The 15,900-nt window shown below is 47.3% G+C and overlaps 2 protein-coding genes across 5 annotated transcripts in view; one reads left to right on the forward strand and one right to left on the reverse strand.

The window, feature by feature from the left end:
- Positions 1-15,900, reverse strand: part of LOC309530300 (uncharacterized protein) — a 670,922-nt gene that overhangs the window by 404,691 nt on the left and 250,331 nt on the right. The window lies entirely within an intron of this gene.
- Positions 1-15,900, forward strand: part of LOC309530339 (uncharacterized protein) — a 120,662-nt gene that overhangs the window by 87,196 nt on the left and 17,566 nt on the right. The window contains exons 1-4 of the mRNA XM_082219217.1: positions 9,691-9,786; positions 10,982-11,474; positions 11,677-11,758; positions 13,061-13,143. Coding sequence (XP_082075343.1) covers positions 11,073-11,474; positions 11,677-11,758; positions 13,061-13,143 — 567 coding nt within the window. The 5' untranslated portion in view covers positions 9,691-9,786; positions 10,982-11,072. Of the gene's footprint in view, positions 9,787-10,981; positions 11,475-11,676; positions 11,759-13,060; positions 13,144-15,900 lie in introns of the transcript that reaches the window.

Genomic DNA, 15,900 nt, shown 5'->3' on the forward strand with positions numbered 1-15,900 from the left:
GGCAGATGGGGTCATGAAACCTTTGAGCTTTCAGCATCATGGGGAGTTCTGTAAAGGTCTGTGTTTGGGGTAAGTGGTGAAACCTACGAGCCCCCAGCAGTGCAGGACGAGAGGGGGTGTGATGGGGAATCGGAGCTTACAGGGTTAACAGCTCAGAACCCATCGTCCTGCCTGTTCTGGGGAGGAGCTGTCTCCAACTTCTGGAGAAGCTGTTTCTTTGTTCTGTCTGACTTTCGCTTTTGCTGCCAAGTAAGGAAGCAAGATAACTGCTGTCTCGGATGGTTTGTTTATTTTTACTGTTCTGCTGTAAATAAAGCTGTTAGTTTAGAACAACAGCGTGTGGACTCTTATCTTCTGCAAGCTTACACACCAAGCGGCTAGCGGTGTGCACATTCTGGAAAAGTCCAGAAAGCTGAATGGAACACAGGGAAGTGTGCCAGACTCCACAACACTTTGCATCTCCAAGGAGTCTTCACCCAACTGGTGGATTGGACCCTTCTGTGATGTAAATGTGGTGAATCAGTTCCATCTTCCACAAAGTTTTGCCTTAGCCTTTGTACTGGAACATCCTGGCATTTGGACTCTGCCCAAACTTCTCACAGGAAAAACTTTCCACTGCTTCAAACACAGCAGTGCCACCTGCTGGTTGCAGTGATGGTTGGGATGACATGGCTGCCAACTCCCCGTGCTCCTCCTGCTTTGGAGATTTCACCCCCTGAACAGGAAACACCCCCCCTCATTCACTCTTCCTCCAAAAGCCTCCCTTTTGTGGAGCTTTCTGTTTCAGGAACACATCCCTGCATGCTCTGGGATACTGTTTCAGCTTTCCCCGGGGTGTAACTTCTGGCAGTCTGCTCAGCAGCCCCCGCCATCTTGAAGTGTCCATCATGTGATGCAGCTTTAATTCCTAGTATACCAGTCACCTAAAATTGCTGATGTGTTAACCAAGCTAAATCTGATGGATGCTAACCCTGTAGACACACCAATGACGACAGGTGATCAGGTAGATGACACTGAAGGAGCATTTTCTGGCACTACACTGTACAGAAGTGTGCTAGGCAAACTAAATTTCATTGCCAGATGTTCAAGACGTGACATTGCAGTTAGCTGTAACTTGCTAAGCAGACAAGTCAACAATCCTACTGTTAAGGATTGGAAAGCTCTGAAACACATAGCACACTATTTGAAAGGCACTATGCATTACAGGCTGACATTTAACAATCAGAAGTCTGGTGGTCTTGAGATATTTGCTGATGCGAGTTTTGGAAGTGACACTACAGACAGGAAAAGCACATCTGGAGTTTGCTATATGTACAACCAGGGTCTATTTGATTGGTCGTGCATGAAGCAAACAACAGTAAGTTTAAGTTCTTGTGAAGCTGAACTGAGTGCATTGTTTTATTCACTTGTGGATTGTGAATGGTTGTTACAGTTGTGTAAAGACATGAGAATTCCTGTCAAATGTCCAATTCAGATTATGACTTCTGAAGGTTGTAAGCAAAGCACGAAGCACTTGCAATTGAAGCTGCAACATACTAGAGAATGTGTTGAGAAAGGACTCGTAACGGTGTCCTACATGCCAGGTAATGAAATTCCTGATGATTTATTGTCCAAGGTTGTTCCGAAGGATCAACACTGTACCTATGTACAGAAATTGGGTTTGTACTGATAATGTACTGACACGCTGCCCAGTGGTGTTCACAGAAAGGGGGAGGATGTTAGTTTCTGTTTCTCACTGCAGCTGTGTGGAGTCCCAGGACTCTGTTTAGATTCCAGAGACCTTGCAGTCTCACGGGAAAGGGAGACGGGATGTGACGTTAGTGATTTCCTGTTTCCTTTGTTCCTTTGTTCAGTTGCTCTCTGCTTTCATAGAGAGAGGATGTCTTTTCTGTTCTGCGTAGTTTAGAAATAAAACCCTTTACAATGTAACCAAACCTCTCGTCTCTTCCCTGTGCTGGGAACCCTGCTGGATAGAATGGGCTTGAGGCCTTATCAAAGGCTCAGGTCGTTATACACGTTGGAGGCGATTTCAAAGGCTCAGCTCAGAGGAAGATGAGGCCTTATCAGCTTGGCCGAGCGGAGATTCTGACAAAGATTCAAAAAATGTTTAGGGGTCTGTGTACCCCCAGGAAAAAAGCACTGGATCTAGCCATCATCTTTCTTTTTTCTTTTACAAACATTTTATTGGTTTTGAATGAATCATAGAATTATAGAGTTGAAAGGGACCCCAAGGGACATCTAGTCCAGTCCTCTGAATGCAAGAAACTCAGCTAAAGCATTCATGACAGAATGAACCACACACATCACAAACACAATAACAACAGTTATGTAGAAGTGTCCATGTACTGTTCGAGTAGGAACCAAGACGAGTGACCAGTGGAATGAATAAATGTTTACTCCCAGCATCTAGTGCTTAAACCAAAGGGAAGTACAATCTCCATATTGATGCAGTGGGAAGGGGGTGGGGGTGGCGAAACTGCCTGTCAGAAGAGAAGAAGAGAAGGAGGAGTTTGGATTTGATATCCCGCTTTATCACTAACCTAAGGAGTCTCAAAGCTGCTCACGATCTCCTTTCCCTTCCTCCCCCACCACAAACACTCTGTGAGGTGAGTGGAGCTGAGAGACTTCAGAGAAGTGTGAGTAGCCCAAGGTCACCCAGCAGCTGCATGTGGAGGAGCGGGGAAGCGAACCCGGTTCACCAGATTACGAGTCCACCGCTCTTAACCACTACACCACGCTGGCTGATGTTGTTTCATTCCCCCTCTTTTTTTTGTTAGGGTGTATATTAATTTCCCAATAAAAAACCTCCAACTAACATATCAAATCATAATCCAATAAAAATAAAAAACTAAAATAAAAAAGATCAAATTGTCTTCCGAATTGTAATTTTGATTTTACGACTTCCCATAGCCTGAACCTCGAAGCATATCCAAATCTCAGTCCTGCTTCTCATTTCATTCCCCTTCTAACAACTCTGCTGTGTTGTGTCAAATGTCCATACAGATTTATATGCCATCTTTGATCAGTCCTGCCTGCAGTTGTTGGTCCACCCTGAAGCTCGCAATGCCTCATGGAATCATAGAATCATAGAGCTGGAAGGAAACCCCAGGGGTCACCCAGCCCAACCTCATGCATTGTTGGAATCACCGCTGAACAATCCCTGGTGGGTGGTCCTCCAACCTCTGTTTAAAAATCTCCAACGAAGGAGAGTCCACCACCTTCCGAAGGAGTCTGTTCCCCCATCAAACTGCTCTTACTGTCAGAAAGTTCCTCCAAATGTTTAGTTGGAGTCTTCTTTCATGCCATTTGAATCCAACCTTCTGGAGAAGCAGGATATAAACTTGCTCCATCTTCCATGTGGCAGCCGTTCAGATAGTTTAATATGGCTATCATATCCTCTTTTCCAGGTTAAACATACCAAATTGCCTCAGCCATTCCTCATAAGGCTTGGTTGTTCTCCTGTTATATACATTCCAGAGTTAGACAAAAAAGATTCATACACTTTCTGATACTGAAGAACCACCTGCTTCCATAAAAGATTGCCTATAAATGATCATACCTGAGCTATCTGGAGTCAGTCATACTGAGGACCCCTCAACTGGATTCACAAAGGTTATTATAAGATGGGTCAGCACCACTCAAGAAGGTCCTGAACATAGAACAACCCCCTGGATGTCCACCCCTTGTACTGGAGATATTTATTTTGATCATGAAAATCCAGAAATGGAATTAGTGGAGATTTCTGAGGACCTACAGTATTCCTCCATCTCTTCCATGTTTCTCAGGTTGCACACAGAAATGACATCTTTATGTTTTTCTGTATGTAATACTGTAATAGACTGCTTTAACAAATGATGGTCAAGTTTCTTTCCTAATTTTAATCATATCTCTGGCCTAATAAAATCTGGAACTTTTGATGCCATGTTATTCTGGGTTTCCAGTCCTGAAAAAGCAGGGATTTATTCAGTGGTGGTGACCCTTTTTCAGCCTCAGGGCCATGTTTTCTTATCAAAAGCTTTCTGGGAGCCACATCCCAGAGGTGGTTGTGGCAAAATGGGTGTGGTCAGACATATACCCTATAGGAATACTCGTCTCTACAAATTTGCTCATACACATTTGCTCCTGCACATGACTGTGGCATGATGGGAAGCCTCGCTGCTAAGCTTTGCTTCTGTACATGATGCTGCACAAACCGTTCTTAAGACATTCTCTCATCATCCCAGAATGTTCAGTTAAGTTTGAGGTCATGAAAACATTACACTCTGACCTGTTCTTAATGCATAGTTGACCACGTCTATTGGAAGGTAATTGTTTAAGTCTTGGTATATTAATCATTAGTTATACTTAAATTAGGAGGTTTTCGTGCCTGTCTAGTTCTGTGCTCCCTTTTCCAGCCTTTAATCTATTGGTGATTGATGCCTATATGTAACCTTTGCTTTGTACTTGTGCTAACCAATCAGCAACCAGCACATACGTGGCAATGCATGTAATATTCAATGAAAGAGACTCCTCGAGACATGCTTGAGAGGTGCCTCCCACATGACGCTCGCTACTCGTCTGTCGTTTATTCCAACCCAACAATACCCCTCTTCATCCAGGCAACCAAGAGCAATTATCATAGTTCCAAGACAGATGGCAGTTGGGTAAAATCACTTGGGGAGAGTGCAGAATGGGGCCCGTGAGGGATGTGGCCTGGGCAGGGTCCTGAGGGCAAGACAGAGCTGCCAGGAGGCCAGTACAGTGGTACCTCTGGTTATGAACGCTTCTGGTTACGAACGCTTCAGGTTACGAACTCCGCTAACCCTGAAGTAGCTGCTTCTGGTTGTGAACTTTGCCCCAGGATGTGAATGGAAATTGTGCACAGGAGGCGTGTGCGCAGTGGGAGGTTCCATTAGCGAAAGCGCGCCTCAGGATAAGAGGCTTAAGAACGGACCTCCGGAACGAATTAAGTTCGTAACCAGAGGTACCACTGTATTCAGTTTCGAGGTATGGGGTTGGGGGGGGGATTCTCATTGTGATTTCAAGAACGGAGCCTCATACTAAATCCCCAATCAGTAGGACTTCATTCAGTAATGCATTACATTTCCATTAGGACACAGACTATACAGCATAGGCAAAGTATGCATAATCTTAGCTGTTCATCCTTTACCCAACCACTTTCTGCCTCGTCTGCACTTCACCATCTCTCATCAAGCCATAGTTCATGAAAAACACTTACCCAACCCATTTGATTTTAGTATCTGTGTCAGAACCCTCCTTGTACCTTATCTGGAGTTGTTTTTCTCTTTAACAATCGGCCATTAATTTCCCCTTTAACTGGTTTTTACTAGTCTTGTGGTCAGTTCCCATTCCTGTGTATGTTACGCTGGCCTCACTTATTAATGGGCCTAACCTGGGTCTTTTTTTCGGCCAGAACTTGCTGGAACTCAGTTCTGGCCCCTCTTGGGTGGGTGCCATTGCCATCCTAAGAAAACGAGGGAGGTGTTCTGAAACTTCTTTTTCTAGAAAAATAGCAGAAAAATAGCACTGGACCTAACAGTTGCCCTACCTCAGTTCCCCATTCTTTAAAAAAATAAAAATCTGACCATTTATATTCATCAATGCATACATTTATTCTCTGCCTGCGAACCCACCTATCTGGTATTCCTGCTCTGCCCATTACAGGATTCTCTGTGAATTCCCTCTAGCTGTGAAGTTGTTGTCTCTTTCAAACTACCTTCTCTTCCACTCTTCCCAAGTCTGCTGGAGATGTAGAATGATAGAGAATCCTAAGCCTGGAGGTGGGATTGGGGTCCGCTCTCCACAGTCCCCCTGACTCTGTAACCTTGGAAGAGATGCTCCAGGTCTGGGCAGTTTGGATGCCATGGGAATTGGGATGGAACAAAGCTCTTTCTACAGTGAAACAACCCCCCGAGATGTCCACCCTAGCGCTTCCACAGAAACACTATACATTTTATTTATATCCCGCCCTCCCCAGCCGAAGCCGGGCTCAGGGTGGCTAACAACAATAAAACAGTACAACAGTACAACACAACAGAACAATCTAAAATCATTCATTATAAAATTCAACCAGAGTGTAGGATGGAGGGGCTCACAGCATGGACACCCCCAGCAGGTCAGGCTTCTCCATCTGTCGCAGCTTTGGCTCCGGCACAGAGGAAGCCGGTCTCTGGGTCTCCCACAACTGTCTCTGGGTCTTGCTTTCCTAGCTAGACAGCCCCCCCCATTAGCCTGGGTTGCCCCCCCCCTTGCTGCAGTTCTTGCAACCCAGCTCCTTCTTTGGAGATGCTGAGGAGGACACTCAAGTGGCCAGAGAAGGCCCTTGTCTTGCCAAGAAACTTGTCTGTGGGAATCGTGCATCCATAATGCTATGGAAAGGGTGAATGTCTTCTAGAATTCTCTGGTGTCACCAGAAGAGGAAGCTGTTCTTTTCAGTCAGGTCTGCTATCTACTGCAGAGGATGAGTAGCCTTAGGAGTCTCTTGGGGAGATGGAAGTGATGAAAGGACTGAATCCACGAGGGAGAGCCACGTGCTCTGAGATGGGGGAACCTTCGGGCAAAGGCCAGCAGAGAAGGGATGCTGTTGACTGCTGGTTTCTGTTCCTCCCCACTTTCCCAAAGGGCGTAACATCTGAGGTCCTGCCGCAGGAAAGAGCGTCTCAGGGTCAGGGTCCAGTCTGGGGCAAAACGGCCCTCAGCTGCCCCCACCACAGAGTCCCTGGCTCTCGTCTATATTATTGCACTTTATGTGTTGTTTATGTGCAAGATAAACATTTGATATTGTGATAAGACTATATAGAAGAGTATTGTTTATGTGACTGCACACCCAGTTACATCTTGTGTGTTTGTCCATTCCAGGAATAGATTCCTGACCCAGATTTTCACAAGAAGTCCCTCAGATGATTCCCCTTTCAAACAGGATACGTGAATCTAAGCCAGTAGGGTACTCCTCTCTGGTAGACGGACAACCCCTTCCCCAAAGCCCCTCCCTCCCCAACTTCCCCATGGGGGTCCCCCACACCACCCATCACTCACCAGGATGGCTTTGGCCGCCTCCTGCTTGGAGCAGTTCTGGGTTCAGAGCCCCCTGAGCTGAGCTGCCTGGCAGTTCTGAATCACCTCCGGCAGGTACAGCTGATCTTCCTCCAGCAGCTGAAAGGCAAAAGTCAGTCTGTCAGTTCCTCACAAATGGAGGGCTTCTCCACACCCCAGAATGCAGAGTGGGGGGCAAGGAGGGCAGGTCTGAGTCCCTGCTCTGGTTCTCTCCAATACTCACCCCTGGGGGAGGGATGTGCAACCGCAGCACATCTGCAAAGAGAAGGACATGGGGACAGGTGAGTCCTCCCTGAGCACCTGGCAAGGCTATTCCAAGAGTTTTCTCCTGGATTCCAAGTCCTACTGCTGGGGAGGAGGGACATCCCAAGCCTTGGGGACCAATCCTGGCCTCCTTCAACCAGAATGTGGCTCCCCAGGCTATCAAGATGGTCAATATTCGGTTCCACTCCACCCTTTCAAAATTTAAATCTCAAAACAGATCCTAACTTTCAGAGCATGTAAACCACATGAGTGGAAAGACTTCTGCTCCACTCACAGAAGTAGGACTATACTTCCTTCTCCTACCTGTAAAGTAAACGTCTATGTAACAAAACCGAATCGACCCAATTCTGCCTTCTTCCGTCAACCTCAGCTTCGCTCTTCAAGCCAAAAGACAACACTTCCTGTAGTGATCAGGTGGGATTGCTATGAGGATTTATAACAAATCTAGAGTAAGCCATCTGTGTCAGCAATGAAAGCATTGCGTTGACTGGGTTTAAACTATTTTGATATGATTCTTGACCAATCCACTCCTCTGCATCCCTGTTCCATTTCTCTTTCTTCACAAGTCACGTACCCACTTAGACAGGCAGGCGTCCTGGGTCATCAAAGACAGTGGGCAGTTTCTTTGCTGTAGCTTTTCTGATATGTTAATCTTAGGCTGTTAATTTTAGGGCCAGGAAACAGGTCCACATAAAGGTAATAATGATTGCTGTCCTCCTGGCCATCCTTCTTATCATATGTATTGATTGTTTATGACCTCCGGGGTTGCTGAATGCACTCCTTTTAAGTTTTCATTCATTTACCCCCCAAATATGCACGCTTAACTAGTGTTTGTAGTTTAACTTTTCCCCACATGGGGTCTGTTGAAATGCTCAGAAGAAATCTGATTGGTTCTTATAAACACTCTGTAAAAAGTTCTTTTGTGAATAAAACGACCTGGGCCGAGGGGTAGGCAGAGAGAGACACAGACAGAGATTATTATACACACCCTTCCCAGAGTCTTGCTGGTCCAAGCCTCTGTGTGTATTCTTATTAATCAGAGTTCAATGCTTCCTTTACTTTGGGAACACCTCACTTCCCCATCCCCGGGCGAAATCCCCTGGCCTTCCATTGGTAGAGCCGCCACCACGCCGGTAGCATTTACCTCAGTGCTGTGCAGGGACTGACTGAGCGGGTGGCGAGATGCTTTCAGCCTCGGACACTTGGTGGGTCCTGAAATGGCCATGCAGGCCAGATTCATGACCCTGGCGGGCTGGATTCAGCCCACGGGACATAGTACGAGGACCCCTGGCCTACACTGACTGGCAGCAGCTCCCCAGAGTTTCAGGCAGGGATTTCGTCCAGCCCTTGCAGGAAATGTCAGGGGCTGACAATGGGACATTCTGCATGCCAAGCAGATACTCAAGGACTCCCCATATTTCACTAGCCTTTCGACGTTATGCTATTAGCAATCGTGGAGATTCCACCTGCCTCTTTCGAAAGGAGAACAGTCACCTGGTCAATTTAATTAATTAATTAATTAATTATAATAATAATTTATTTATACCCCACCAATCGGGCTGGGTTTCCCCAGCCACTCTTGGCGGCTTCCAGCAAAATATCAAAATACAATAGTCCATCAAACATTAAAAACTTCCCTAAATATAATAATAACAATAACCATCCATTTTTAGTCCATTGAATTAGCAATTAAGCATATTGTATATTAGTATAAAAAGCATGCATAGGAAAGTATTACTCATTTACGATGAAAATGGGATTTATTTATTTTGAACTTTGCTGGTTTCCTCCTCAGCAGCCAGTGTGATTCTTTCAGCAGGGCTGGAACTCAGGACCCGCTGCCTTGAGGGACACCTAAGAGCAGTTGGGCAGGGAAAGGTCTCCCCTGGGAGGTGGTGGACTCTCCTTCCTTGGAGGTTTCTAAGCAGAGATCGGACGGCCATCTGCCATGGATGCTTTAGCTGAGATTCCTGCATTGCTGGGGGTTGGACTAGATGACCCTGGGATCCCCTCCTCTCTCTCCACTCCTGAATTCTAGGAGGAGCTTCCTTGCCTCCTGCAAAGCCCTTTTCCCTGCAAGCTCTTCCTCTGGTTTCTGGCCAAGGGAGGCAGATGCTCAGAGTCCAGCCAAGAGCCTCGCGCTCCAAAAGGATATCTGGGCATTGGCGGAGCCAAATAACAAATAATAAGAATCTGAGGTTCTGCCAAGCGAGAGAGGGCTGAGCTGGAGGGACTCGGCTTGGCAAGGGTTAAAGGGAACTGAGCTGCCTTCCTAGAGAGGCCAGGAAGCAAGGGGGGGCAAGTCCTCCAGAGCCAAGGCCCCTCCCTCCCCAGTCCTTTTCTGCAAGGAAGGGGGGGGGGTGTTGCTTTGTGTCTCTGCTGCAAGGGCTGCCTCGCTGTCTCTCCTGGGATCTGGTGAGTCTCCTCTCTCTCTGGGATCTGGTGAGTCTCCTCTCTCTCTGGGATCTGGTGGGGGTCCCAGGGCTGCAGCAGGGGAGGGGGCCTGGGGGGCCTGATCTGTCCTGCGGGGGGGGGGACTCCATGTCAGGGAGGAGGAGAGGGTCCTGCCAGGGAGGGGCCAGGTCTGCCACGCTCTCCTTCCTGCAGATCAGAGGATCCCAAACTCATTTGGCCCTCCCCCCCCCTTTCAGAAAAACAATGACTCTCTCACGAAATCTCATTTTTTTAAACAAAGGAGTCCCTGGGACTTTAACTCTGCGTGACGTCGCTCAGCCTCATTGCACAACAGAGGGAACACCTGCAAATGATTTTCCAAAGCTGGAGAAGAAGGTGGACTAGCCCCCCCCTAAAAAAAACCCCCACGTGGAGGAAGGAAGGGAAGGTGGGAGAGAAAGGAGAGGAGTAAAAAGAGGGATCCCAGCCCAGAGTCTGGCTGCTGCATTGGGGACCAGTTTCCCAGTGTCTCCCAGGGCAGCTCCCCACGGAGGCCACTGCAGCAATCCCCTCGCACCCAGAGCAGGGCATCCCAGGACCACGTCCTCTCTCTCCCAAAGGGATTGTTGCTGGAAATGGGCGCTGCTACTCCCTGAGCCTCCAGGGACCTTGGAATCTATGTGTGTTAAGCTATCTAACAGAATACTAATACTAAATTACCCACCTAAATTTCAAGGGAGGTGTCTTTGGCCTCATCCACTTGGCCCTCAGGGGTTGGCCAGATACCTTCCTGGCCCTCAGAGCAAAGAAAAAGGGACCCCACCCCAGGAGTCTGTCTGGAGAGCGGCAGAGAGTCCAAGTGCAAGAAAAGGAGACAGCAGCAGGGGAGTGGGGGTGGGGGGAAGCAACTCCTGAGGACCCCCGGATGAGGACCCCCACTAGAGCCAAGTATCCATTTTACACAAGATACAAATGACACCCTTGTCAGTCAGTTCTGACTTCATGCATTGACTGGTAGGCAGGAGCAACAAGGCTGATTCATTTCCCAGAAATCCCTTCAGTTGCCTCCACATTTTGCATTGCTAGAAGGCTAGAGACATATTTCTTCTCTTCTTACTCCTCTTTACTCCCCAAAAGATAGCTAATGGTCTGGGCTGTGGTGCAGTCCTACCCTGGTTCCCAGCAAGACTCATCCATGCTTGCTCAGGGAACCTTTTCTTCTCCTGATATTGTACAACTTTTGTAACAGAACAATGTATTTGCTTTGTAGGATTTGCTAGAGCTTCTCATTCAGACAGACAGAACTTGGCAGAAGACCAAAAGGTTCCTTCCGATCTCTCACAGGCTTCCTGAGAGCACAGATGGATGAGCGAGACACAGCTGGCCCTGGAGCAGGAAGAGGCCATGACATCCAAACTGGGAGCAGTGGGGGGTTCTGGGAAAATTTTGTGCAGAAGATCCTGGGTGAGGAGGACACCCTCCGCTCAAAGATACAGAGCCAGCAGTTGAGGCAGTTCTGCTTCCAGGAGGCCAAAGGACCCCGAGAGGTTTGCAGCCGACTCTACCACCTTGACCGTCAGTGGCTGAAGCCAGAAAGGCACACGAAAGCTGAGATGCTGGACCTGGTGATCTTGGAGCAGTTCCTGGCTGTCCTTCCACCAGAGATGGAGAGCTGGGTGAGGGAGTGTGGAGCAGAGACCAGTTCCCAGGCGGTGGCCCTGGCCGAAGGTTTCCTCCTGAGTCAGGCAGAGGAGAGGAAGCAGGTGAGAGAGACTTTCCTCTGGATACTCCCAAGGGGCTCCAAACAGGATGGAGAACATCCCATAATGCTCTACTGTTGGCCCATCTGTTTTGTGGGAAGGCATCCATGGAATGAGATCTAACACCCTGAATGTTTTTGTCTTTGTCATTCTTTTACTAATATTTCTCCCCATTCTCTGTTTTGAATCCTTGTTTCTTTTTCAGGGAATGGATCTCTTTGCAGAAATGGACCTGGGTTCCTGTGAGGCAGAGACGCCTCCGTTGGACACCAGAGAGAGGCCACTGGGTAAGGAGGAAGGTGGTGTTTCTCTGTTTGGTCTCATTCTGTTGGTTTTCCAACTCATCTGAGGGTTCTTTGTCACGGCTAAAAATTGGCAGCTGTTTCTTTAATGCTTAAAAAGCTGGGTCAGCAGGAGTCAGCGGCCTGAACCGGGTTGTATATATAGAGTGAGAAGTGTTAGTTTGCTTTGGGTTGGTTGGTTGGTGAAAGCTGGTAGTGTTGATGTGTGTGAGAGATTTTGACCAGCTTTGGCCCATCTGAAGCTGATACAGGCTCGTCTTATCTTGAGCCCAAGCAGAGTAGTCCACACAGCAGAAGGATAAGCAGTATGTGCCACATTCTCAACTTTATTTCCACTCTATGCTGAGAGAATACAAACATGCATCTTGCCTCTGTGAGAGTAGAGAAGCAACCTGTCTCTCTAACAAAGAAACCGAGAGAACAGTGAAAAACAGCAAACCAGTGTACGTCACATCCAGTCTCCCATTCCCGTGGGAATCCAACAGTAACTTAGAGTGTGGAATGCAAAACAATGTCTTGTGACATGCATTCGCTGCTCAGTGAGGAAGCAGAAACCAACAGTGTGTACAGTTGGTCAGTAACTTTTGCAGAAAGGCTTTTAAGAATAAAAGCAGAAAGTACTCTGCAAGGATACTCTTCTTGTGGACTCTTTTATGCCAACAAGGGTCCGAGGACCAGGCTGAGGCAACAAAGGGAGGTCAGAACCCCCCCCTTTTTTTACAAACACTGACAGGTTATGGGCCCAGTGTTTCTGAGCTTGTGCAGAGTGCAAAACGACTGACAGCATCTGAGCAGGGAGCTGGTGAATCCTGGTGGTGTATGGAGCCAGTGGCTGTGCGTTGGAGCAGTTGGTGGCAAGCTGTAACTGTCTGCAGTGACGCTGGGGCTGCTAGGATCTGAGGATCAGGAAAGCACTCAGCATCGGCTACTGGAACAGTTTGAACTCCTAGAGGACCACAGTAGGCGACTCACAGAGCAGCTACACCAGTACTCTGCAAGGATACTCTTCTCGTGGACTCTTTTATGCCAACAGAACCTTTATTTTTTTTTCTTTTACAAACACTGATATTCTTTTCATCTTGTTTTGCGGGGAGACAGTTGGGAGCAAGGGTCCAAAGGAGGGGAGATGGGTTTTTGCACATCTAACATATGAAATGGGCACAAACATCCAAATGCTCTCAGCAAGTATGGCTTTCTGAAAGGCCCATCTGTTGTTAGAGATGCCCTGTTTCCCCTGTGAGAGAAGCAGGCACTCCTGGCGTCCTGTTTACATTTTTTCTCTTGCAGGTGACAGAATGATGCCAGCAAAACCTCCTGATCCGCCTTTTCATGGGGGCAGAAGGGAAGCAGCGGCTGTGGAACCAGATCAGGTCTGGGGAAGCTGCCTTGTGGGGACAGAGGCCGAGGAATGGAGCAATATCATGGACTGGTTGGGCACAGAGGAATGGTGGGAGGAAGCAGCCGGGGAACCAGGAAGGGAAGATGGCTCAGAGCCCAAGAAGTTGAGGTGGAAGAAGGATGAGTGATCAGAGGGAGAAGAGGGAGAAGTCTGGGAAGAGGAGGTGTCAGAAGCTGAAGGGGAAACAGGGCTTAGTGAGCTGGGAGACTCTGTGGCAGAATGCAGTGCAGAATCAGAGGCAGAAGAGGAAGGAGGCGAGTGGGAGAGGAAAGTCGAGAGGCAGAGATGAGTCAGGAGAAGGAGGAGCCATCGGTGGCTCCCTCTCCTTTTGCCAGAAGCCATCCTCCCTGCTTGTCTCTCAGAGCCAGGAAACCCCCTGCGTTGCAGGAATCTCTGCTAGATTATGCAAACTGACAGACCCTCTGGGAATGAGCTGCTGTTCTCATGAGGCCCGAAACTCAGCCAAGTCTGTGAATACCGTGTTCTTGCTAAGAAAGTGTGAACTCCAGCTGTGTACTGTGGGATTTCCTACCCATAGAACTCTGACACCAGCCTTCTGAATTTCGCCAGTAGGATTCATCTGTAGTTGCAGTTTTCATGGAATCCTAGAGTTGAAAGGGACCCCAAGGGTCATCAAGTCCAACCCCCTGCGTTGCTAGATCATCCAAGACAGATGGCCATCCAAAATTGTTGTTGTTTAGTCGTTTAGTCGTGTCCGACTCTTCGTGACCCCATGGACCAGAGCACACCAGGCACTCCTGTCTTCCACTGCCTCCCACAGTTTGGTCAGACTCATGTTTGTAACTTCAAGAACACTGTCCAACCATCTTATTCTCTGTCATCCCCTTCTCCTTGTACCCTCCATCTTTCCCAACAACAGGGTCTTTTCCAGGGAGTCTTCTCTTCTCATGAGGTGGCCAAAGTATTGGAGCCTCAACTTCACAGTCTGTCCTTCCGGTGAGCACTCAGGGCTAATTTCTTTAAGAATGGATACGTTTGATCTTCTTGCAGTCCATGGGACTCTCAAGAGTCTCCTCCAGCACCATAACTCAAAAGCATCAATTCTTTGGCGATCAGCCTTCTTTATGGTCCGGCTCTCACTTCCATACATCACTACTGGGAAGACCGTGGCTTTAACTATACGGACCTTTGTTGGTAAGGTGGTGTCTCTGCTTTTTATTTTATTTTTTTAAAAAAAATTATTGGTTTTACAACATTTTTTAAACAATACAAACAAATAAAAAGACAAACAAACATGTATAATTTCATAACCTTTTTTTCATAACCCTCATTTCTCGGACTCCCCCATACCTCCCCTTTCTGCATCCCAATTTCCAAAATTATTTCAGCAGCTTCTAAGTAATTTTATCAAATATGTGTCCTCTTAGTCTTTTCTTCAACTTAATCTTATGTCACTGTAATCCCTTTTTCTTTCTCAACACCTCGACATTTTAGCATTCATCAATTTTATAATAGTTCTTAAGATAAACTTTGAATTTCTTCCAATCCTCTTCCGCCGTCTCTTTCCTCTGATCACGGATTCTGCCAGTCATCTCAGCCAGTGTCATATAGTCCATCACTTTCATCTGCCATTCTTCGAAGGTGGGTAAATCTTGTGTCTTCCAATACTTTGCGATAAGTATTCTTGCTGCTGTCGTAGCATACATGTGATGGGATGATGAGCTGCTTGTGCGTAAAATCGTAGTCCCTCAGAGTTTGTGCAACTCCACAAACCTCTGTGTGTGACAGAGCTCCTCAGACATGTCCGCTCTAGTCACTTGCAGATTCCGACAGTGGTTGTTTTCGGAAGCGCTTCCAGCATAAAAGCTCCTTAACGGAAACACGTCTTCGGGACTCGCGGCGTGACAGCTTCCGGCGAGGAATGGGTCTCCCTAAGGGAGCTTCTGACACCTCACCACTGTTCTCGCTGGACGTGTCCCTGAGCCCTCCCTCTTGCTCGCTTTCCCTCAGAGATCCTCCCCTTTCCCTGCTAGTTCCTGCTTTAGCTGCTGCGTCTCTCTCAGCCTTCGTGAGCCTTTCCTCCAGAGACCCATCTCTCCCCCTGCTGGTCCCTGCTTCAGCTGTTGAGTCCCTCCCAGCCTCCGTGAGCCCTCTCCCCACCTGTTCCTCCGATGGCAGTTCCCTGACAATACATAAAGAAAGTTCTATCTTTCTTTAGCACCAATTGGCCGACAATGCCCAAGAGAAAGGCCTCTGGTTTCTTAGGGAAGGTACATTTAAGTACTTTTTTCATTTCATTATATATCATCTCCCAGAAGGCCTTAATCTTTGGGCACGTCCACCAAAGGTGGTAGAAAGTACCTTCAGATTCTTTACATTTCCAGCACTTGTTATCAGGCAAATGGTAAATCTTTGCTAGCTTGACTGGGGTCGTGTACCACCTATAGATCATTTTCATAATATTTTCCTTTAAAGCATTGCATGCCGTGAATTTTATCCCGGTGTTCCACAACCTTTCCCAGTCAGCAAACATAATGTTATGACCAATGTCCTGTGCCCACTTAATCATAGCTGATTTAACTGTTTCGTCTTGTGTATTCCATTTCAGCAGCAAATTATACATTCTTGACAAGTTCTTAGTATTGGGTTTTAACAGTTCACTTTCTAATTTTGATTTCTCCACCTGGAAGCCAATTTTCCTGTCCTGTTTGTAAACCTCCATTATTTGATAATAATGGAGCCAATCTCGTACTTTGGGTTTCAATTT

Source organism: Podarcis vaucheri (genome assembly GCF_965113315.1).
Source record: "Podarcis vaucheri genome assembly, chromosome: 4".
Lineage (NCBI taxonomy): Eukaryota > Metazoa > Chordata > Lepidosauria > Squamata > Lacertidae > Podarcis > Podarcis vaucheri.